At 34.1% G+C, this 26,468-nt stretch overlaps 1 protein-coding gene across 1 annotated transcript in view; it reads right to left on the bottom strand.

Annotated features, from left to right (window-relative positions):
- The window catches only part of ADAMTS20 (ADAM metallopeptidase with thrombospondin type 1 motif 20), a 191,162-nt gene that overhangs the window by 106,892 nt on the left and 57,802 nt on the right, over positions 1–26,468 (bottom strand). The window contains exons 5-10 of the mRNA XM_054664337.2: positions 23,447–23,530; positions 22,782–22,906; positions 20,677–20,717; positions 4,905–5,010; positions 2,958–3,101; positions 904–1,045 (exon numbers count right to left, since the gene is read on the bottom strand). Of these exons, the coding sequence (XP_054520312.2) occupies positions 904–1,045; positions 2,958–3,101; positions 4,905–5,010; positions 20,677–20,717; positions 22,782–22,906; positions 23,447–23,530 (642 nt within the window). The remainder of the gene's footprint in view (positions 1–903; positions 1,046–2,957; positions 3,102–4,904; positions 5,011–20,676; positions 20,718–22,781; positions 22,907–23,446; positions 23,531–26,468) is intronic.

Raw genomic sequence — 26,468 nt, 5'->3', positions numbered from 1 at the left:
GTCGCTATATGAAATAAGTTTTGCCTGTCCTACATTCTCTAATTAATTAATTCTTTCAACATTCAATAAGCGTTTATTTTGTGGCATGTACTGTGCGACAAATCCTAAACTGGACCCTAGGAATAGATATAGATATTTATTTTAATGACTGAGTAAGTCTACATTCCGGAATTGGTCCAATGATCCTCACAACCTAGTAGGGAGGGAAGCAATTAGGCAAAAATATATAGGGAATAAGGAAAACTGAATGAGTACTCTACATGGAAAAGTAAAGCATGGATTCACCAAAGCAGTGACATTTATTCTAAACTAAATCCTAAATTTACCCCCATATAAAAGAAAATCATAATTATAGATCTAATAAAAGTGTTAGGATCAACTATTTCAATGACAAAGGTATCTCATCTATGAAAAATCCTCAAAATATTATAAAATAATAGCTCAATGAAAAACTAAACAATATGCCCCAAATTTAATTCTTTTGAATTCAAATATATGTAAAGGAAAATGTACTCTATTAGTTAGATTCCTGGTGCCTTTAAAACAATTCAGATTCAAAACACCTATATTTTCTCCTTAACCTCAAAATAATATCATTTGAAAATAAATATATCAATGATTTTATTTTCAAATTATATAACTTCCCTATTTTCTAAATGAGAATACTTCATAGGAATTTGAGAGTTAACAAAGATAATTTTTAAGTACCCAAAACAGTACCTGACACATAATAAGTAGTCAATAAGTTTTAATTTTCCTTTTCTTAACCTCTTTTTGATAAATACTAAATTATCAGACTTAAAAGCTATATTTAGTTCAAGAGAATAAACACATTTTGAAATATATTCTAAGTATAACTTTATGGCAATTTTTGAACAAAATAAAGGAATTTTCTTTTCTTACTATATGGGGACACATTTGTGACCCAGGACCAAACGCAAGCTCACACTGCTTGTTTCCATCATATCGTGATCCAGGAAGTTCTGAAGGCAGATTATATATTTCTTCATGTGGTTTGTCAAGAAGACATTCCCCGTAACCAGTACTGTAACAGTGACAGAAAATAAAATATTGTGAATACACATGGATGCATTCCAGTATGATTCTTTATCACATTTTTTGTAGTTCTTTACTTTCAAAGAGAATATCAGTATTTATTCATAACTTTAAAAACCAACTCACATCAATATCAGTATAGCAATGTTCGTACACATAAGGATGACCTCACAGTTTACAAAGGATCTTTAATATGCATGTTTGCACTTAATCCCCACAACCATCTTGAAGGTGGCAATTTTAAAAAATGATAAGCAATAAACACAAATTCATCAGAACATTATTTATGAAACATACATCCATATCACACTTTTGGTCTACTTTGCTATCCAATTAATGCCTCAAGTGTAAGGACTAACTGTTAAAATGTTGGAAAAATAAGTTTTAAAATCACTTGAGAAAGTATATTTCTAGTCCTAAACAACAACAACAACAACAAAGAAGCTTCAAAAAGTTTTATGCTGTCTCCACCTCAAGAGGTCTTTCAAGGTGGGAGTATAGCAGAGTCAAGATCACTGGCTTTGGGAGCTTACATTTTGGTTCCCATCAATTCCTAAGATGCATGGCCATGTAAGAATTTTTTAATCTCCCTCTCTCCCTGAACCACAGTCTCCTCATCTGTAAATTGAGAGTGGTAATATCTTTTAACATGCTATCAGAATACATGATATGTTTGAATGACTTAGGAAAAACATGAGAAATATACGTATTACTCCTAATTTACCATGCGATGTCCAGTATGCAGAAAACTCTGTGGAAATATACAGCTATTCCAATTGGGCTAAGAGCAACAATTTGTCCCACTGCAATAATTAAAATAAATCTTTTTTGAAAAATTTTACTGGCTAAAAGGAAAAATATAAATTTTCCAATTAAATGAACATGTAAGCTTAAAAATTTCCTTTGAAGAAAATCAAAATATTACCCCCTTCTAAAAAGAAAAGTGCACCATTGGTATTTTTACATGTCACATCAGTATTTTTAACCATTGAACAAAGCTATATACAATTCTGTACAGATCAGCAAGTATAAGTTGTGCTTTTAAGTCAAGCTCCTATAGAAGTATGTATTATCACTGTTGGTTATAATTTGAGGATATATTTATAAATATATATTCCAAAGCATGATTTTATTTTTCCCCATAGGTTTCATAAAGAGGGAATTAGAAAATAACTGATGATAATTGATGATTTAGAATACATCCATAGAAGAAGTGAAGTAGTGTTACATTTATACAAAAAGATTATTGGGAAGGAGCTCAGGCTTGCCTTTTGGAAAAGTTTCAGTGACTGAGAAAGAAACACCATTTGGATAAAAGAAATTGGGAAGCAGAGAAACCTGAAGGAAGGTGGAGAAATGAGGCAAGAAAAACCTGGATCTACTACCTCTCTGCAGAGCTAGAAAGAGCTCCTGAAAGAATATGTAAAGTTAGAGACTTGGCATTTCTGTGGCTTTAGAGAACTAACAGAATAATTCGTAGTTTGACTTTAGCTATTCTCTGTCCTTCAGGGGCACCTCAAACTTGAGCCACTCAAATTTCTCTCAAAATATTACCTAGTCACTTCGAAAAAATTCAAAAACACATAAGGAAACTGGAATTCCCATTAAGTCTCCCATCAAACATAGTTTTCATCACAAGAAAGAATCCAGAATAAAAAAATAATAGCTAGGTCTAAACTACAATAAAAATATTTATTTTAAAGAGTGAAATTATATACATGTATATATATATGTACACATGCACACAACTCTTCTTGTTCTTAAACATCCATTTGTACAGTGAAAGTAAACATAAATTTAAACAAGAAAAAGCTAAACAGAAACTGAACCACCTTTAAAAATATCAATTTCAAATCTTATAATCGAATACATGTTCAATTATTTAACATAAATTTACTTACTCTAGGAATTCAGTAACATATTTCCGACTACAGTTTGACCAGCTCCAAGGACTCATGTGAAAACTTAAAGCAGGGGCCATTACATGATACTGTGTAACTTTCATTTCTTTACATCTAGGACTATCATCATGTTGAACACCAAGTCTAAAAATAAAAATAAACACTTAAAAGGAATATCAAAAGATGCTTACGATATTAGTAATAGATCCTTTATAGTCACATTATAATACAATATAAAATATAGATAAATCTGGTTATATCATAATTTGAACTCCATCTATCCATAAGGCCTTACAATGTTCATGTTTAGAAGTACCTGATGACTGAGAAATATTATAGGCTGGTGATCTGACATCTGAATCTACACAATCAAAATATTTGGACTCTGTTGCACCTCATCACAATATGGACCACAGCATTGACATAAAAGTGCCTGCAGGTTCAACATGGATATCCCATGTTGTGGATAGAGACGTGTGTGGATAGAGATTAGGTAAAGGTAATACCACACTAAATTCTAGACCATTGACTATGGCTACAATATCACAAGAACTTCATGAATCCCCAATTCTCATCATTCTACAGTATCCACCTATTTTATATGAAAGACCCTAAATACTATTTTAGGTCCATACTTCCTAAGTGATGCCCAACAGAACTAGAATAATAAAAACATTCCTAAAGGGCAGTCACATCTTCATGACTTAATTATTAAGTAAGTAGCAGGTTGGCAGCAGATCCTATACAATTTAGGGGGAACTCAAGTATAAGCTCAAGTTTAGAAGGAACACTGAAACCACTTAATTCAGATCCTTGCCTGCTAAAATTTGTATTTAAACAATTTTTTAAATTAAACAACTTACCCATATACTAGAGACACCTAAAGAGTTTCTCAGGAAGAAAACAAATATCTAAGATGGTACTCTCTGCAAAAATCGTCTTCTACTGGTTAGTAGCCTTGAAAACCAGCACATAGTGCCACCCAGATGTTGCCGCAATACTTCTACTGTCCTCAGATATTCTGTTCATCCTATCCCCCCACTTCATAAACAACTTACAAAATAAAGTGTGTAGCTTGTTGATGATTATGAGATATAACCATGCAAAAAGGGAACTGAAGAGATGATCGTTTACTAAAAATTATCTCCATTTGAAATTACTATTCCCCTTGAACGTTCTAATGATTTCTCAAGGCATGACTAGGAAATTAAATGTGGTCAAACTAACAGAGGCAACTCTAGACTCAGGTCCTTATTAGCAGATAACAAAGAAACACCAGGAGTTCTGAGGGGTACATTTAGAATCTTTTCTCAGAGGATACATTTGTAGGGGTTTCTGATTTTCCATGGGAGCTCCAAGGGTATCATGAGAAATCACGGCCTCTATTCTTACAACACAGAACCCCAGCATATTTTTCAGTAATGCAGGAAAAGGTAAGAGAATCCCAAATTTTTATGAGCAACTATGGAAAAAGTGAATACTTTAAAAAAAATCTTTTAGTAACTAAGAAATTCCCATGGGCAATATCCTCTGTTGGGGCACATTACTGAGAGCAAGAAATGAGTTGGTATTACAAATATTTGGGGGAGTCCCCCAGAACCAGGAGCCCATGCAGGCCCTCCCATAAAATGGTAGAGGACAGTACCTGGTCATATATAGGATAACAAGAGACAGAGGCCAGAAGTGCTTGTCATGTATCCAATACAGTAAAGGAAATAAAAGAACTCCCAAGTTCTAGTTCTTTGCTTAGTCTGTTGATCTGTGCAGCCTGTCTGACCTAACATAGATCACAAAAGAGCCAGAGTTAGCATTTCAGGGAAGAAAATTACACTAATAACATTTTATGAAGAAACAAAGGTACTAATTACTCAACTGAAGATAGAATTTCAGGCATTCTGTGCAAAGATAAATAGAATGCACATTAAGGAGGTGACAGAAGGTACTTACGTGTGCCCAAGCTCATGGGCTATAGTAAAAGCAGAAATGAGTCCTTTTTCTTCATTAATAAAGCAGCTTTGTAAAGGATCACATATGGTACCTAAATATGATAAACCTGAAAAATTTCACATTTGTATTTCATCAAAATGGAAAACACTACCAAAATCATAAAGAACTTAATTTTGAAGCATTTAACCATTGATGTTATTACTTAGAAAAGAATGCAGAATTGGCTGTTAATATTGAATAAACGTTTTAAAAGGTGAAAAAGAGAATGGAATGATTTATTTGCAGTTGAAATCATCTTTGCAAATTTTGGGAATCTACTGAAGTAAATAATCCAAAATGCAGAGTGAGCAAACAACTTTTTAAAATATTTTTAAAAAATTTTTAAAAAGAAAAGAATATTTGCAGGAAGTATGAAGTGTTTTAACACATTAGCGTGGGTAGCAGGAAAGAGATTAAATGTGTTGATTGGTAATAGAAAAGCTAGTAAGAGAAAAAAATGGCACAGAACTCTACAAATCTATGAAGTTTCTTTACTTTTTTAAGGTTTAAAGCAGTATACAAATATTCAATTATCACATGACATGAGTAAAAAATATGTTAAGTGGTCAGAATAATGTCTGGCATTTAGTATATGTTAAATAAAATAAAATGAGTTTATAATATAAGAATTACTGAAGTCACTGAATAATTTTGTAACATTTCCGCAATAGGAAATGTATTGCAAATCAGGATATATTTAGTTCTATGTAAAGAATAACATGCAACTCAAATGTGCTGTTGAAAGATGAAGGTATGAACTGGCTGGACACCAAAGACAGCAATAATTATCGTATACGCAGTCCTCTAAAAATAATATAGGATAAGAAACTCAAAATAAATATTCATTACAACAATCCATATTTCACCACCAATCATGTTAGTTTTTCATTTACTTATTTTTTAGCTTAACATAATCCCATGATTTTGCTATTATTATCCTTCAATTTGGTTGTAAATTTATCTGCTTTCCTAGAACTCTTCCTTTCACAAAAAAAAGATTTTTTCATAGATAATCAGTTTCTTACTGTAAAGCTTTTGCATTTAGAAATGTCTTAATATAGAATAAACAGACTTCATTAGCTCCTAGTTTAGCTCTTCCCTGCTATGTCATCTTTTATTCTTAGGAGTTAAAAACTTGAACATCTTCTTAGCATTTAAGGTAGATGTCCTAACAACTAGAATGTTTTTGTTGTGCTTTAAGAGAAATTGAAGTTAAACTGAGGAATCCAAATAAGCTGGGGAAAAGTCAAAAGATGAAGAAGTTCATTAGCCAATACTTTTTAATAAAAAGGAAAGATTTGCTCTCTTTCTGACCACACCATCAAAAGGTCTTGCTTCGGCAAGGTCCCTCCAGAAAACGAGCTTTTTCCTTACAATGAAGACTAAAATCAAGCAAGGAAAAAAATTAAAAAGAACAAAAAAATTATTTCTCTGGAGAGAAATTATTTCCTCTGTAGAGTGTGAGGGAATTACTGGTTTCCTTAAGATTCTACAATTCATGCTTGCATGTTCAGTTTTTTAGTGGATCATCATCTTATTATATGTTTCTCTTCTGTCAGGATAAGTTTAAGGGAAACGCATTTCTTTCATGGACATCCTACAGTAGGATTTATTAGTATTTTCAATTTGCCAAATTACACAATTCCAATATTTTCATTTTTAGCACTATGCAGATATTTGGAACACATTATTGAGTCCATTACCAACCAAACTTTATGTATCATGCCTAAAGGTATATACATTTTAAACTGAACATTTTAGTCACATAAGAGATTTGTAAAACTATGTATCAAATATGATTAGAGACCAAGCTCAAATATTCCCGTAAGCAGGCAACACCTACAAAACTCAAAGTAAATGGTTAATATTATGGAAACATGCCGCTGGTTGATGGTTTGTGTCTAGACTCATTCAAGCTAATTCTGGGTTCTCTAAAAGTCTAAAGATAGAATAAGGCAGCATGGGCCCAAGCTTGATACAGGTTCCCTGTGTTTGGAAATACAAGAAGCTGCATACAGCCACCCAATCTAGCCATCCTGAAGAATGAAAATCATTCTGCAACGTATTTTGCAAAACATGGTCAGGGACTGAGGCAACAATAAACGTAAATGGAGATACAACAGAAAATCTAGTAATTACTACCAACATTTTGTGTTTATTATTAAGAACTCTCCTTAGTTTGTTATTTTCACATATTTCAGATGAGAAAATAAAATACTAATATTTGCATTAATATAAGCTGTGTGGTCTTGTGCAAATTATTCATCGTCATCTATAAAATTAGAATAACAGTTGTTCAAATATAGTATCTCATAGGAAGCATTCAAATACCTTAACTATCATTATAATCATTACTCTTGACTTAAGGGATAATAATGCTTTCATCATCATATTATACGTTTCTAAATGTCATTATAATTTATGTACACAGGAGTGGCAGAAAGCTATAAAACCATAATTGGGGACTAGAAGACCAACAATTTCTATAGGAATAGTCCAGAATGTCTAGCATTCAAGCACTAAAAAAATAGTAAGAAATGACAGATACTCAGTAAAAGTTCATACTACTTAAGTTTAAAGATGGGACAACAGGGTATAGATAATGCAAGAAATATATTCAGTAGATTCTTATTAAGTGATCTCATAAAACACTCTTAACAAACCCAGAGAATAGTTTGTAGGGAGGAAGAAATTCAGTCTGTTGTAAAAATTAGAGCAACAAGTGCCTATTTCTACAAGTGTGGAAGACTGGCATTTCCAAAGAACCCCTTAACATAAAGAACTAGATATTTAATAAAAACTAGGTTTTAATGAAAGCCTAGCTCACATGACTAGTGAGGACTACCAAGTCCAAGCCTCAGTGATTTAGCACACATATGCACTCTGTCTCTCTTCTTTGTCTCTTTCTTTCTCTCTCTCTCTCTCAATACACAAGCATGCAGGCATATGTACACACATACACACACATTCATACTTTTCAAATTCTAGGTGGTAAGCAATGAATAATAAGGATAGACGCTATTCTGAGGGCAAATACTGATAAAAGTAATATGGTCCAAAGAGTAAGAGCTTGCTAGAGGAAGCTTCAAGGTGCATGTGGATGTTGAGTTTTCTTCATTAAACCAGGGACTCAAGTTATGAACACCCTTTGGATTCCAACAAGAAATAAAAATCTCTAGAAGAAAGCACACACTTTTTGAGCTAGCAATTTTTCAACCCCATGGCTTAATATTAAATAAATATAAGCTCAAAATCAAAGACCATCAAACAAACAAATAAATAAGAGAACATACGTAAAAGCAGAAATAAGATGTATGGCTAGCATGTATTTCAGATATGTGAATTTTCAGATATGTAATATAAAATTATTCCACATAAGATGTTTAAGAAAATGAAATTCAATTAAAAACATGCACAAATATTTTTTAAATGTAAACAAAATGAACAGGTAGATTTTTAATAAGAACTAAGTAGTATCTTTTACATTGAAAAATATATATATTTTAAAATGTAAAATGTGAAGGATGGGTGAAATACCAGATTAGACATAGCTAAAGAGAGAGCCAAATATACTAATTTATATTAGTAAAATGGAAATTAGAGCTGCTTGAATGAGGCATGAAGAGAAAAAAAATGAAAGCACAGACAACAGAATGAGAAGATCTAATACAGATGTAGTAGAATCCCACAGTGAAAACAGATAAAATAATAGGATAAAATTTGAAAGAAAAAAATGAAAATTTTCCAAAATTGCTGGAAGATAAACAGTAGATATAGGACTCATGACATAGCCCAAGCAGGATAAATAAAAAGAAACATATCTATATTAGGATGAAGTTTTAATGAAACTGCTTTATATTCAAGACAAAGAGAGGATCTTATAAAAGACAGATCACCAAAAAATCTACAACTAAACCCACTACAGATTTCTCAACAGCAAAAGGCAGGCACAACACAATCATATATTCAAGATATTGAGAGAAAATAACTGTCAACCTAGAATTGGTAACTAGAAAAAATATATTTTGAAAATAAGAGTATTTGCCTGTTAAATCAGGAAAAAACTGAAACCTATGAGTTATTTTAGTAAATTACTGAATCAGAAAGAGTGGGTTGTGAGAATCCCTGACTTTGCAGCTAACTCAGACAGATGTGTAGGTACCCTGGGCACCTAATACTTGCAACTGGTGCCTGAAGTAAGGACGGTTTTATAGGACTGAGCGCTTAAACTTGCGGAGTCTGGCACAAACTCAGGGTAGTTAAGTATCAGAAATGAATTGAATTGTAGAGTATTTAGTGTCTGGAGAGTTGAAGAACTGGTTGTTGATGTGGAAAGAACCCATACATTTATTATGAGTGACAACAGCTCAGACACACCAACTCTATTTTTTCTTTAAAAAGCATTATCAGAGATAGAGTCACTACACAGTTGTAAAAGGTTCTATTCACTAAACTATGTATCTAATAAGTTAGCCTTAAGCTAGACGAGGTAACTAATTGTAAAATTATATGAAGAAAGTGATAGAGATATACTTCATGTTTCAATTAGTAATGTAATTAGTAAAAAAATAGTCGATTTGAACTACACAATTAGCAAATTTGATTTAATAGACAAATACAGAACTCAAAGAATATACATTCTTTTAAAATATACATGGAGTATTTTCTTAAATTGGCTACATAATAGATCATAAAGGAAATATCAAGATTTCAAAGAATATCAATAGATCACATTCTCTAACTACAATAAAATTAAGTTGTAAGTCAATAAATAAAAATAAGTCTCCACACATTCATAAATATTTAAATGCATTTTTATGTAATTCATGAAGCAGCAAATAAATCATGATGGAATTTAAATATGATTTACATACATTTAGAATTTTTAATGACATGGAAAATACCAATAAAAACTTATGGGACACAAAAAAGTGATACCTTAAAGTAAATTGATAGTCTTAGATAATAAAATTAGAAAAGAAGAAATCCTGGACATTAATCAGTTAAGCAATCAACTTACAAATAGAACAGCAGGAGTAAATTGAAAAACAAAGCTACAAGAAAGATAACAAAGAGCAGACATTCATGAAATAAAAATAAGACACAAAAAGCAAATAGTTGCTTCATTAAAAAGACAAATGAAATAAACAATATTTCAGTGAATTGACCTATTAAAAAAGAGAGGCACAAACAATATCAGAAATAAATTGAGACACAATTAGAGTGAGAAAGCTTAAAACAATAAGAAAATGCTATGAAAATCATTTAAGCTAATAAATGTTACTAGTAAAAGAAATAGTCAAATATCTAGAAAGAATAACTTTTCATATATATTTAAGAAGACATAAATAAAATCTGATTTCCACTGGAGAAACTCCATAAATGGTTAACCTTCCGCAAAGTAAATATGATGGCAAGTAAAAGCAAATGGTTTTCCACGTGAGGCCTACCAACTGTTCAAATGTTGAAAGGATATATCATTCCAATAGCACATAAAATCTTCTAGACTTGGGGAAAAAATAATACACCTTAACTCATTTTATAAGGTGAATGAAACCTTATAATCAAAATTAGAAAACTACACTAAAAGAGAGGAAAATTACAGGCCATCTTCACTCCTGAAAATGTATGCATGAAATTAGCAAGTAGAATCTAGCAGTGTGTGGGGGGTAAAGAAGGAAGAGTCTTGTTCAAGGTTGGTTTACTGTTAGAAAAATCTATGCTGCAATAAACATGGAAGTGCAACTGTTTCTTCATCATACTGATTTCAGTTCCTTTCGATATATACCCAGGAGTGGGATTGCTATATCATATGGTAGTTCTATTTTCAGCTTTTTGAGAAATCTTCATACTATTTTCCATAATGGCTGTAGTAATTTACTTTACAGTATACAACATAAGTATACATCAATGCATAAGTAGATAAAGAAAATGTGGTATATATACATAATGGAACACAATTCAGCCTTTAAAAAAGAAGAACATTCTGTCATTTGCAACAGCATGGATGAATCCGTAGGACATTACGCTCAGTGAAATAAGCCAGGCACAGAAAGACAAATATCACATGATCTCATTTACATGGAATCTAAAAAAGTCGAACTCTGATAAATAGAGAGAAGAATGGTGGTTTCCACATGCTGAGGGAGTGTGGGCAGATATTAGAGGTAGGGAATGGGGAAGTTCTTAGTCAAAGGGTACGTAGTTTCAGTTAGACAGGAGAAATACGTTTTTGAGATCTATTGCACAGGAGGGTGACTATAGTTATCATAATGTATTATAATAACTAAGAAAGTATGTTTCAGATGTCTCACCAAAAAAAAGAATAAGATAATAGGTTTGTTAATTAGCTTGATTTAATCATTCCACATTGCCTACGTATATCAAAACACTACATTTTACCCCCAAAAATGTATATAATTATGATTTGTCAACTAAAAATAATATTAATTTTAAAAATCTATGGAATTCACCAGATTAACCCATTTATACAGGAGGTTGCACATTTTTTGTGTGTGAAAAATCAGACCTTGGTGATGACCTTGAGCAGTAGGATATAAATAACTTCCACAAGCTTAGCGTTCCAATAATGGAACACTAGGCCTAAACGGGTTAAGATGAAATAATCATATGATCATTTCACTATCTGCAGAAAAAACACTTAAGAAAATAAAACATGTATCATTTTTTAAAAGACTCAGAAAACAAGGATAATAAATTTATCTGCTAAGAACCTACAGCAAATATTTTTCTTAATGGTGCAACCTTAAAGTATTCCTTTTAAAATTCAGAAACGTCTCTTCATCATTCTATAAGAGATTTTTATCTTGCAGTAAGACAAGAAAAGAGTTATAAGGATTAAAGAAGAGGAAATATATTGCCATAATTCACAAATGTAATTATTCACATAACAATCAAAAAGAATCTACAAGTGAAACTATGAGAATTAATTAAAGTGATGAATCAGGTGGCTGCATTTAAAAATCAACAAGCCAAATAATCTGTTGCATTTCTATGGACTGGCATCATAAAACATTTACTTTAACAATAGAAAATAAAAGTCGTTTTTTTGTTTTATTTTTTTTTCTCCAAGATGGCTAACTGGAGGTATTTTTGGCATGCCTCTCCCACCCGGAAAGACAAAATAGCGTGTGGAACTCACACTGTGAACTTTTTTCCAAGGAGCAACACAGGAACTTAACCGAAAAATGGAAAGAAACCACAGACCCTTTGAAGGAAGCAATGGGCAACAGCCTACATCATGAACCAGACGGAAAATGGAGCCTCCCAAGGGTGAATTGGGGAGAGCCTGCCACCATGACACACACTCCCACTGGGAAACCAGGAAATCCAGGCCATGGGGAGAAGGCATTAACCCTACCCAGTGCTACAGCTGATTTAGTGAGCAGCGGGGAATATATGAGAAGGAACGGCATCAGTGTGTACTCCCAGTCTCCAGCAGGGATGGAAGAAAGCCATTTCTGATCCTTTCTCACAACGAACCTCGCAAAAGTTGGCCAGCTAATTCAGGCAGTGGTCACAGGTTGAGAGAAGCTCCCAAGTGAGGTGTGCAATACAATCTCAAGTGGGAACGAACCTCGTTGGCCAGACCCGAGGAGCAAGCCTGAAGTGTGTTGTCACCACGGGGGCAGGAGCTGGACACCTTTGCTTCATGGGCAGACAGGAAAGGGTGTGGCCTGAAAGTCACTCCATCTCCATAGGGAAGGCTTATAGTCCGGGGAAGTTTCGAGTTCAGAAACAAGCTGCCTGAAACCCAGTTAGCTGCTGTTAGCAGATCACTGTGGGTGTAAGACCTGCCTTGCAAGAGTGTGGGAGCTGAGTGGGGCTTACTGCCACCTCCCAGTGTAGATTCTTCTGTGTAGCAGAGGCAGCTGTGCTCCTCCCCGGAACATTACTCCAGCAGCCAGGGAGCTACCTTCTGCTTCCCACTGGGGCTGCTGCTTGTGCCTACATGTGGGGAGCCAGAGCACAGACTTGCCTGACCCATCCCACCTAGCTTTACCCCTCCACCTGCCCTGGTAGCCTAACACAAAAGACAAGGACACTTGGGAGTTCCATGGCTCCACCCATTGCCTGAGACATCAGAGTACCTCCCCTGGGTAACACGAGGCAAGCACAAATTCCACTGCTACCACCATAACTGCTGTACTTTTGAAAGCACCATCTCCTGGCTGGTGTGCAACTGAACAGCCAGTTACAGCATCTGTAGGTCAGATAACAGATTGTATCTCCTTCCTGGCTCAGGAAGGAGAAAACCTTCGCACAACCTCAGCTGTCACCACTGCCTGCATCAGCCTGGCTAACCAGGAGATCTTGAGTCTGTCCATGAGCCAGTATATCACTACTACAGCTGACATTTGAGAAAGCCAACACACTAAGGCTACTTATAATGAAAGAAATCTCAGAGTCTACGTCACTCCTCTTCCACCTCCATCAGAGCTGGTACTGGTACCTGCTACTGGAAAACTAGAGGACAGGTCACATCTCTGGATTCCTTGCAGACATTCCCCAGCACCAGCCTGGGGTGTGGCAGCCTCACTGGGCAGCTAGACCCAAAGAAGCAGCAAGATTCACGGTAGCCTGGCTCTCAGGGACTGCTAATTCTAGGGGGAAGGGGAGTGTACCATATTAAGGAAGCACCCTGTGGGACAAAAGAAACTAGACTGGAGGCCATGAGTCCCTGAATTTTCCACCTGTGGGGAGTTTCAGCAGAGGCATAGGTACAGTACTGAGCTCAAGAGTCAGGCAGCCCTGGTGCTCATGAAGGGTCTTAGAGAAGGGGACTTCTCCCCCTCACCATCTGTAGACAGCCTTACTGGAGTACTTCAGGGTGACAACATCCCCACAGGAGGAGCACCCTCCAGGTCCAGGCTTGCACAAGAGGTAGAGTCACAACCCCTCTCTAAATGGAACATTAGCATTCCTAAAAATGAAATGAGGTGTTTGTCTAATCTGAATAACCAGAACACTGGGTGGGGAATGTGACTGGGTGGTGGATCGCTTTCCTGCTGGCTTGGAAGGAGAGTCACGGTGGCTCCTTCTCTTCCCCTTGAAAAGTCCTCAGTGCAGCTTCCCCAGCCTGCTCTGTCAAGGCTGAGATATCTGCCCAACACTGGGGTATTGCACTTACTCACCTGCTTTAGCCGCAGCCAGTTTTTACCCATGGGTACCGCTTACTGGCCTGAAGCATGAACTATTCAATCCAGTGAATAAAGTAATTGGGATAAAACACTTTTTAAAGTGCACACCATGGGGCAACAAGATAAGTGTCATGAGACCTCTTCCATTCCAGCCACACAGGAGACAGTGAACCCATAGACCCACCACATCACTACGACTACCAGCATCTGAGAAACCCATTGCATGAAGATTTTCTATAATCAAGGAACTCATACTGAGTCCACCACTGAAAGCAGCCAGAACCAAAGCTAGGTGACAATAAACTATAAACATTAAAAGCACATCCTCAAGGGGGAAAATGAAATTCTTTTAAAAACCCAGTTGAATCAAAAATAAATACAAAAATAATTAGAAGACATAGTCTACCCAAATGAGAAGGAACCAGAAAAATAATTCTGGCAATATCAAAAACAGGGTTCTGTGACATCCCCAAAAGATTATACTAACTCTCCAGAAGTGGGTGTAAGCCAAAATGAAATCTTTGAAACACCAGATAAAGAATCCAAAAGGTTGATTATTAAGTAACTCAAGGAGATACAATAGAGAGGTGAAAAACAAATAGGATTTTTAAAGAATTCAGGATATAAATTAAAAATATTCTAAAGAGATATTTCAAATAAAAAAAGTCAGAACTTCTGGAAATGAAAGACACATTTACGAAACTAGAAAATGCAGTGCAAATTTTAACAATAGACTAGGAGTCTAACAACAGACTAGAAGAGATAATTTCAGAGCTCAAAGACAAGACTTTCAAATTAACCCAATCAGACAATTTTTTTAAAAAAGAATGAAAAGAAATGAACAAAGTCTCCAAGAAATATGAGATTATGTAAAATGGCCAAACCTAGGAATTATAGGTGTTCCTAAGAGAGAAGAAAAATCAAAAAGTTTGTAAAATCTATTTGAGGGAATAACTGAGGAAAACTTCTCTGGCCTTGCTAGAGATTAGACATTCAGATACATTCAGACATTCAGAAGCTCAAAGAACTCCTGAGAAAATCATTGCAAAAAGGATATCACCAAGGCTTACAGTCATCAGGCTATCTAAAGTCAACATGTAGGAAAGAACCTCAGGGCCAGATGGATTCACTACTGAATTTGATCAGACATTCAAACAAGAATTAGTATCAATTCTACTAAAACTATTCCAAAAGATGGAGGAGGGAATCCTCCTTAACTAATTTTATAAAGCCAGTATTTCCCTGATACCAGTCAAGAAAGGACATAGCCAAAAAAAAAAAAAAAAAAAAAAAAAGCAACAACAACAAAACCACTACTGAACAATATCCCTGATGAATATAGGTAGAAAAATCCTCAACAAAATACTAGCAAACTGAAGAGTGCATCGAAAACATAATTCACCATGATCAAAGAAGTTTAATTCTAAGAATGCAGGGATGGTTCAACATAAACAAGTCAATAAATGTGATTCATCACATAAACAGAATTAAAAACAAGAACTATATGATCATATCAATAGATTCAGAAAAAGAACTTGTTAAAATCCAACATCCCTTTATGATAAAAATCCTCAAACTAGGCATAGAAAGAACATATCTCAAAATAATAAAAGCCATATATGACAAACCCACAGCCACAATCATATTGAACAGGGAAAAGCTGAAAGCATTCTCCCTGAGAAGTGGAACAAGACAAAGATGCCCACTTTCACTACTTCTATTCAACATATTACTAGAAGTCTTAGCCAGAGCAATCAGGCAAGAGAAAGAAATAAACGGCATCCAAATTGGAAAAGTGGAAGTCAAACTATCTCTGTTCACTGATTATATGATCGTATACCTAGACCATCCTACAGACTCCTCCAAAAGACTCCTAGATCTGATAAATGAATTCAGTAAAGTCTTAGGTTCCCAAATCAACATACACAAATCAGTATCACTGCTATACACCAAAAACAATCAAGCAGAGAATCAAATCAAGAACTCAATCCCTTTTACAACAGCTGCAAAAAATAAAACAAAATACCTAGGAATACACTTAACCAAGGAGGTGGAAAATTGCAACAAGGAGAACTATAAAACACTGCTGAAAGAAAACATAGATGAGTAATAAATGAAACAAACAGAAATACATCCCATGCTTGTGGACTGGAAAAATCAATATCATTGAAAATGACCATATTGCCAAAAAATCTACACATTCAATGCATTTCTATTCAAAATATCAATATCATTTTTCAAAGAATTATAAAACAACAATTATAAAATTCATATAGAACCAAACAGGAACCCAGTAGCTAAGGCAATCCTAAGCAAAAAGAATAAACCTGGAAGCAACACATACCCAACTTCAAACTATACTACAAGGCTATAGTAACCAAAACGGTATGGTACTGGTATAAAAGCAGACACATAGATCAATGGAACAGAATAGAAAACCCACAAATAAAGCCAAATACTTACAACTAACTGATTTTTGACAAAGCATACAAAAATATAAATTGGAGAAAGAATATCCTATTTAATAAATGGTGGTGGGAAAGTTGGATAGCCACATGTAGAAGAACGAAACTGTATCCCTATATTTCACCTTATACAAAAATCAACTCAAGATGGATTAAATACTTAAATCTAAGACTTGAAACCATAAAAATTCTAGAAGAAAACCTAGGAAAAACTCTTCTGGACATTGGCCTAGGCAAATAATTTATGACTAAGACCCCAAAAGCAAATGCAACAAAAACAAAAATAAATAAACGGAATCTGATTAAATTCAAAAGCTTCTGCACAGCAAAAGAAATAATCATTAGAGTAAAAAGACAATGCAGAGTGGGAGAAAATATTTGCAAACGATGCATGTGACAAAGGACTAATATCCAGAATCTACAAGAAACTCAAACAAATTGGCAAGAAAACAAATAATCCCATTAAAAAGTGAGCAAAGGACATGAACAGACATTTCTCAAAGGAGATGTACAATTGGCCAACAAACATATGAAAAAATGCTCAGCATTACTAATCATCAGGAAAATGCAAATTAAAACTACAATGAGATACCATCTTACCACAACCAGAAAGGCCATTATTATAAAGTCAAACAACAACAGATATTGGCATAGATGTGGTAAAAAAGAAATGCAAGTACACTGCTGATAAGAATGTAAGTTAGTATAACCTCTGTGGAAAACAGTACGCAGATTTCTCAAAGAACTAAAAATAGATCTACCATTTGATCCAGTAATCCCACTACTGGGTATTTACCCAAAGGAACAGAAGTCACTATATCAAAAAGACACCTGCACACATATGCTATCTCAGCACAATTCACAACTGCAAAAATACCTAAGTATCCATCAACTGATGAGTGGGCAAAGAAAATGTGGTATGTATACACCATGGATTACTACTCAGACACACACACAAAAACAATGAAATAATGTCTTTTGTAGCAATTTGGATGGAACTGGAGGCATTACTCTAAGTGAAGTTACTCAAGAATCAAAAACCAAATACTGCATGTTCTCATTTATAAGTGAAAACTAAGCTATGGGTATGCAAAGGCATACAGAGTGGCACAATGGACACTGGAAGCTCGGAAGAGGGAAGAGTGGGAGGGTGGGAGGGGGGTGAGGAGTGAAAAACTACCTATTAGGTACAATGTACACTACTCAAGTGATGGGTGCACTAAAATCTTAAGACTTCACCACTATATAATTAATCCATGTAACCAAAAACCACTTGCATCCATGAAACTATTGAAATAAAAAAATTAATAAATTAAAAAATTAAAGTCTAGCAACAGTTGTACATGACACATTGAAAGAAAATAATTTATTATTGAATGACATTTTAAAAGTCTTACCTAAACAGACAGATAAATGTTTTGAGAACTTGACATGCTGATTCTAAAACTTCCATAGATGAACAAAAGTCCAAAAATAGCCAAAATAATCTTGAAGAAAAGAAGCTGGAGGTATATACCCCACTGATTAATATTTATTATAGAACTATAAAAATGAAAATATTATGGAACTGATGCATGGATAAATAGCAAGTATGGTCCCATAAAATGGTGGCATGATGTTGCAGACTCAAGTGCATACCAAAATTTTGTATATGACATTTCAGATTCTAAGAAAAAGAGAGGAATTATTCAATGTATAGTTTGGGGAATTGATTATTCAAATAAAAAAGGATTATGAATGTAATTTCACAGTGAACTTCAAAGCAATTGTTTATTTTGAGGGTTAGAAGAAGAGTTTTTTTGTTTTTGTGTTGTTGTTTTTAAATCAGGTACAACTGATTTTTCAGAGTGGTTCAATTTGGGGAGTTGAGCGAGGGAAGAAAAGATGTTAAAAAGTAATGTTTAGATGAAAACAAAAGGTATGGATGTGGTTATAGAGTTCAGGTTTAACAGGGAAAATTTTTGGCTTTTTTTTAACTTACGTGTTATATGGTTAACCATCGAGGGGTATGACAAGTTATTCCAGCTTTTCCAAATATTAATTATATTGGTTTTAAGAAGTCTCCATAATCACAGGTGGCATTTTCCCTTTATCTATGGGAGTAGATGATGCAACCCACACAGTGACTTCGAACTTCTTTGATAGAATTTCCACTGCCTTGTTGAATTTCTCACTGTATCGCATGTCTTGCCAAGTGTGAAATAATGAGTTTATGAAAACTTCAAGACTACACATCATTTTGCATGAATAATACCCATTCGAGCTAAGGAGACTGACATGTTTTGTAGCATTTCCGGGTAAATGAAAATTTTATTGGCATTCACCATTTACTAGCTTTGTACAATATTATAAAGGTAGAAGCAAAACAGCAGCACATTGTGCTTGGCTTATAAGGATTGCTTTAGCACCGTTACGTTAAATAAACAATGTGCATAGTGTATTGTAAGTGCCTACTCTTGCAAATTTACAATACTTAAATATACTTAACATTCTAATGTATTAAAAGTATAAAGAAAAAACTAAACAGACATTTATAGCAATACTATGAAATCTCCAATAATTGTTTTGACTGTTGCCTTTGGCTCTTTAGTGCAACTTTTCTACATTGTAATTACTATATTGTATTGCTTTGTGTTTCCTGTTTGTTATACATAACTTCAGAGTTAAGTACCAGTACACCAAGTACTGCAATTACCTTTCAGTTATTGTACATGCAATGTAACAGCTTACAGTTTTGGTGCTTAATAATCTTCCTTTTTTCTTTAATAAAGGATATTTATTTGAATTTTTTAAAGGAATAAAACTAAATGTCTACCTAATATGATGTCAAAAAAAATTACCCCAATGGATTAGAGATTTAAATGTTAAAGGACAAATTTTAAAATATTTACAAGAAAACAGGATAATATGTTTAGACCTTGAGTTACACAATGGTTTCTTAAAGAAGAAACAAAAAAGCTAACTCTAAAAGAATAGGTTTATAAATTCAGCTACATTTTATATTTTCACACATAAAAGAATGAAAACAAACCAACAAACTGCTAAAAGATGTTTGTAATATGTATAAACCACAAAGGATTTGGTGTCAGGAAGTTATCAAGAATACCTGAGAAGCAGTAAGAAAGCAACAAATACCACACCACAAATATGGGCAATGTTTCTTTCATTGATTTCATTCCTTACAGAAAAAGAAATACAAATATATGAAAAGGTGCTTGAATTCATTAGCAATCAGTGAAAAGAAAATTCTAATGGTAATAAAATATATTACATTTAGACTAAAAAAAAGAAATCTGAAGATACCCAGTATTTATAAAGATATAATCAAAAGGAATGTTTATTGATAAATGTAAAAACTGGTATAACCCCTTTAGAAAATAATTTGTTATATCTTATAAATGTGAATATTAGCTCACTTAATGGCACAGGCATCTTAATCCTAGGGATATCCCTAGCTCTTCCAGTGAAGTTCATGACACGAAAAAGTAGAATCAGCCCAAACACACACTAATATGATATAGATATATAAACTGTAGATGAAATATATAACAGTGAAAATGCATGAACTTTGACTACAGAATTCAAAAATAAGCAAAAGTGATTTTTGTTTAGGAACACATATATATGTAATAAAAGCAAATAGTTTTTGTTTAGGAACATACATATGTAATAAAACTATTTTTCAAGAGACAGAAGGAATTGGTAAATACAAAATTCATGCTATTGGCTACCTCATGGGGAAAAGTAGAGTGATGGAAAATGACTGAGCATAGACCAAGCAATAGTAGTGGCAAAGTTCTAACTTAAATCTAATGGTGAATTCATGGCTATTCATTTTATTATTTCCCTTTAAATTGGCATATAGGTGATTACGTATTATTTCTCATGCACAGCATTTGATATTTAGTAATTTGCAAATAAATGTTAGTTCTTATCATTTTGTAAAATTTACAGCAGCAGAATGAATAAGTGACAAGTGTAATAATTTATCAAGATAATTAATCAAAATTACTAAAATGTAAAATAAATGGAAAATAGCCTAAACATTATTGTAAATAATTCAATAAACAATTACATAAGCTAAACTTAATTGACAAAATAACTTACCTAACATGTTACATTTCTCTTTAGATGAACAAATGTCTTCCCTTAAAATAAAAGATTTATTTTGAAGCATTTTTGGAAAATATTTTTGCAACAAGCCAAAATAAAAATAAAGAAGCTTTAACTATGACATGACTACTACCACAAACTAACTTCTAAAATCTAGTTCACATTAACCTCTCAAAAAGTCTAAACCTAGAGTAACGCACCATTTGTCCACATCAATAAGCAATACGTACTATAAAATCAGTGTTGTAAATAGTTGAATCATTAACCAAGTTCAATGAAAAACTTTCTATTTTTAATGTCTCTGCTTTTACTTACACAGTATATGTAATATAGTTTACCCTCATGGTGATTCAATGTCATCATCAGCTTCAGTTATCATTCTCTCATGCAAAATAATGGTGTTCTCAGATGTTACGAAGTTGATAAATTTTTTTTGCTTCTGCATTACTTAGTCCATGGCCATTCAATTTGACAGTTCTCGTGTCTCCTTTCTTATCACCTCTTTCTCATAGCCCTTTCTTCCTCCCATATTTAATCTGCTATCTCCAATCTCTCCTGCTTGGCTTTTAACTACAATCCAAGGAAGAACCATGGACTATATATAACATAATACTATGTATAAAATTAAATCAATTCTACTTTAGTTTTGAAAAGAGATTAAAGTACAGTCATGCACTGCATAACATGTTTCAGTCAACAATGGACTGCATATATGACATCGGTCCTATAAGATTATAATACCATATTTATACTACACCTTTTCTATGTTTAGATAGGTTTAGATACACAAATGTTTACCATTGTGTTACAAATGTCTGTAGCATTCAGTACAGTAACATACTGTACAGGTTTGTAGCCTAGGGCCAGTAGGCTACACCATATTGCCTTGGTGTGTAGTAGACTACACCATCCAGGTTTGCATAAGTACACTCTTTTATGTTTGCATAAAGACTAAATCGCCTAATGATGCATTTCTTGGAATGTGTCCCCATCATTAAGCAACACATAATTGTACATGAACTACATGTTAGCTATATTACATTGGCTGAAGTTTTTCATTTCAGGATTCTAGAAAGCTGAGATTTCTTTTGAGTTTGATGCCTAAATAAAGGATTTCTTTGGTTAGTCAACCAAATATCAAACCTAGGATTTATATATTCTGGTAGTATCACTGTTGCTGAAAGAAAGGTGTAAATTAACAATGTATAGCATTGCTTGTAAAATGAATAATAATTTTATAATAGCAGAAGCTGTTTTTCATATAAATAAGTAGGTTTGAGAACAACCCTAGCAAAGGTAGCCTGGTAATTAAGGCAGGCATTAAGCATCAAAACGAGGAACAGATAAACAGATTTTTAAAAGGAAAGGGAGTCCAAAAAGTGGACAAACGAAAGAAGAACAAAGTTGCTCTTCTTTCCAAGCAACTGAAATACCAAGAAGGGAATGAACAAAACCTGCTCTCAGTTCCATAACTATGTTAATTTCTTAATTCTCTCATTCTGTCACTAATATCGTAAGGAAATTGTCTTGTTTAGATCAAACCATTACTCAGCAACCTGACATTGCTAATTTCCTAGAGAACTAACTAGTATTCTGGTTTGAAAGAATAGAAGAATGCTTTTATTCGATAGTTTCTTTTGTAATACAAATTCTTATAGAACACTTCTGTGTATTATTAACAAAGAATTAAGAAGAAGTGGCCGGGCGCGGTGGCTCACGCCTGTAATCCCAGCACTTTGGGAGGCCGAGGTGGGTGGATCACGAGGTCAGGAGATCGAGACCATCCTGGCTAACATGGTGAAACCCCGTCTCTACTAAAAATACAAAAAATTAGCCGGGCGTGGTGGCGGGCGCCTGTAGTCCCAGCTACTTGGGAGGCTGAAGCAGGAGAATGGCGTGAAGCCAGGAGGTGGAGCTTGCAGTGAGCCGAGATCGCGCCACTGCACTCCACCCTGGGCGACAGAGCGAGACTCTGTCTCAAAAAAAAAAGAAAAACAAAAACAAAACAAAAACAAAAACAAAGAATTAAGAAGAAGTATCAGTCATGCAGGAGGGAAGAGTAAAGGATTGTATGGGAAGGGTTATTTCTATAATCATACCTAGTGATAAGAACAGCAGTGTCATGGTGGGAAGGGTGAACATCATCAAGGTCATTCTGAGTTTGTTGCCATGAACAAAAGTTCTTTAATGTGGTAGCACCATCAAAATTAATGACTGGTCCTTCCTATGCAAAATAAGCAATGCAATACTATGTCAAAATATTAACGTCCTCTTTTCCTTCCAAGTTTATCAGCATCTGCACAATTTATCAAATAGCATTCTCACAGGCGAATGAAGGAGTGACAGCATCTCTTCTTCATATATTAACTATAATGTATTTTAGCAATATCTAAAACATTATGATCAAAACTGAATCTAATTAGATCTTCTTAATACAGCCATCCAATATTTAGGAAAAAAACTTTTAAAAACGACTATATTCTAAATCCTCTGACATTAGGATTATAAAAATGAATACTAAGGTTTTCAATATTTTATTTTTGAATTGTTTATTCACTTTTGTTACTTCCTTTACTCAGTTAAACACTGTTGTCATTCTATTTTATTTCCATCACAACAAATAAGGGTAATCTCATTCCTTGTCAAATCAAGTCTTTTAAAATTTTAAAAATATCTCATTTCTAATAAGAGTTCCATAATCTCTATGTATTGTCACTAAAAACTTACTACAACTAAGGTTACTAATTTTAGACCTGTTTCTTACCTCCTCACGGTGAATCATAACTAATTTTACCACTACTATGTGTATCAAATTTCCAATACTTGGATCTTTGTAGATTGTTGCAACCTGCATGTAAAAAAAAGTAGGATTAGTTGTTTAAAATGAATATTTCTTCTCAAAAGTAAGTTGAAATAGTCACAGAGTATCAATTCTCTAATTGCACTGCACGTAGGAATCTTGGAATCTCTTAGAGTGCTTTAACAAATCCTCATGTTCAGACCACATCCCTTACCAAATAAATCAGAATCTGCAGGATTGAGACTCAGGCATCTTAAAGATTCTCAAAATTTGAGTATCTTAAACCTTGCTACTGAGACTGATCCATGGATCAGCAGCATCCACATAACCTAGAGCTGATATGAAACACAGAATCTCAGGCCCCACCCCGGATTAATGATTCAGAGTCTGCACTTTAACAAGATGTCAAGTGATCTGAACACATGTTAGAGTTTGGAACTGCTGTTATGGATGATTCAGCAAGAAATTCACTTCATTCTGTGGCATAATCCACAATTTACATGACTACAATATTCCATAAAAATATGTAAGTTTTACCTATTCTTTTCTGATAGTTCACCTAATCTTTCGGCCACAGTTGCATATTTCCAACTCCAAATATGGTTATTATTTTTAAAGTTAGCATCACCAGAATCCATAGAGGCAGATCCATCTAGAATCATATAAACAGCCCTAGAAGAGGTCATGAGTCACAACCTGGTCCTCAATTTTCCAGGATTGGAGAATGTTAGGCACTCTGAATGGGCTCTGCATGGGCTCATTTATGATTCATGATCAAAGTGCCATCCCATTCGCTAATTCATATTCTCTTCTTGTAGCCATTATAGAGGTTGCCACTGCAGTAGGGGTGTCTTCCATGGCCAATGCCTCTGCCTGGTACTTAATTAGAGGCATATCCCACTCTGGATCTGGGCTACCTGTGCAATGAAAACTGCTTCTAAACCCTAGATCACCTTCTTGTTGGCCACTGCCTAAGTCAAGGCAGCAATTGCTCCAGGGTGTGCTACTTCCCTTAGTTGTTTAATAAAGAAATGTTCAGTATCTACTCATTGCTTTGTTGGCTAGAGAAGCAGATATAGATAAGAGGACAAAGGCCCTGACCTTATGGAGCTTACAGTTTGTTAGAAGTATCACTACCGGAGCCCTCACTCTATCAAAGCTGCTTCACCACAACATATAACATGACTGCTACCAATGTCTCTTGTGCCAAAAGGACTACTACCAGAACTACAGCCAAAAGCATCTTTAGAGCTGCTGACACTGTAGGGTCAGCATGAGCATAAATACATAATCCAGCATCTTTACTACTGTTATAGCTGTGCAGCCTCAAATATTTACAGGTTTGTCATCTGTACCTATAGTGATGACTTTGGCTCTGGTGGTAGCATCTTTTGGCAAGAGTGGAGGTAGCCCCAGTGGGGTTGACAGTAAGTTAAGACTGGGATGGTCAGCTGATTGGTGATTTCAAGCAGGTCTGTTAGCAATGCAGTACTTCTCACTTTAAAATAGGAGCTGTGAATTTACAGTTGAATTTATATATTCATTTTACAGGCAATGTTTTAAAATACATTTACCATGGAGAAAAAAAAGCACACCTGTAATTATGATTTTGGAGTTACTTTGATCCTGTGAGTTTAAAAGTGGATGTTTTTCTAAGTCAAATTACAAGGTAAAAGATAAACCTCAAAGGTATTTATAAAAGCTCTTTTTCCCCTATAAATGAAAAACAGCTGTGAAGACTTCTGTGTCTCAGAATAATATGCATATCCAGTGGTCCACAGAAAAAAGAGCATATGCACTATGAGGTATCTACATGGCTAACTACTATATCCATTGTCCCAAGTATTTTGACTATGAATGAAAATCTGGATGTTATAATATCAGCTATAAAATATATAATCACAAAAATATTTCCAGTTTCGGGAGGAAACAGATGCTGCACATTTATTTAAAAGTGACAAATCTGCAAGCTAGAATTTGGAAAAAAATTCCCAATATTCTGATAATATAATTTAAAATATATTACTACAGCAAAATATCCTTGAATGTAACACTAATGAAAAGATAATGCAAACAATTGTTATGCAAGGTGGATAGTGGCTATAAAACATAGTTATTTAAGGGAAACAGACACAGGTTCCAATTCTAACAGCCATTTGGTAAAACCTACTTCTAGGCTACTATAAGGATTAAATGAGATGGTCTGCAAATAGTACTTAGATTAGGGCCAGGATCAAAGGGATCAATCATAGTGGCTATTGTTCTTATTGCTACTTATAAAGCTTTTTCAGAAGAAAAGGCATAATACAGATATAGATATACATAATGCTAGTTCTAGTACATGTGTTTCAAGTTAATTATCACAGTATGTCTAAATTGGAAGCAAAGTATCCAAAAGCATGATTGCTTTATTATCTCTTTTAGTACTTACTGAATATCTATTGCCCATCAAACCCTGTGTTGCTTACTAAATATACAGAGCCAAACAAGGCATAATCTCTGCCCTTAACTCACAGTCCTCTGGGGGTAAAAGATACAAAAACAGATGGTTTGATTTAAATAATTTTTACTTCCCCCAAAGGAAGTGATATTTTGCTTTTACACTAAAATAGTATATTTCATTAAATAATTAAGGATGTCATCATGCTCATTTTTTCTAATTGTATCTCTTATTGTTTTACTGACCTTTATAATTTAAGTGCTCATATAGGATATACGTATACCTTTAACTATATTTAGATGTTTAAAGGTGATGTTATTGAACAACTCTATTCAATAAAGCTAAATTGTGATTCAAGCAATGAATAGCCACAAGGCCCATTTGGTACTCAGAGAATTTTTGAAGCAGTATGTACAATGCACTTCTCTCCTTCCTAAAACTACCACCCCAAATTAGATTGCCTTGATGATAGGATACTATGTTTGCTATAAATAATAAATGAGTAAATATTAAATGATACATAAAATATTTATTCAATGTTTATTG

This window comes from Pan troglodytes, chromosome 10, assembly GCF_028858775.2.
Source record: "Pan troglodytes isolate AG18354 chromosome 10, NHGRI_mPanTro3-v2.0_pri, whole genome shotgun sequence".
Classification (NCBI taxonomy): Eukaryota; Metazoa; Chordata; class Mammalia; order Primates; family Hominidae; genus Pan; species Pan troglodytes.
The sequence above is the reverse complement of the archived record's forward strand: the minus strand, read 5'-3'. Positions and strand labels throughout refer to the sequence as shown.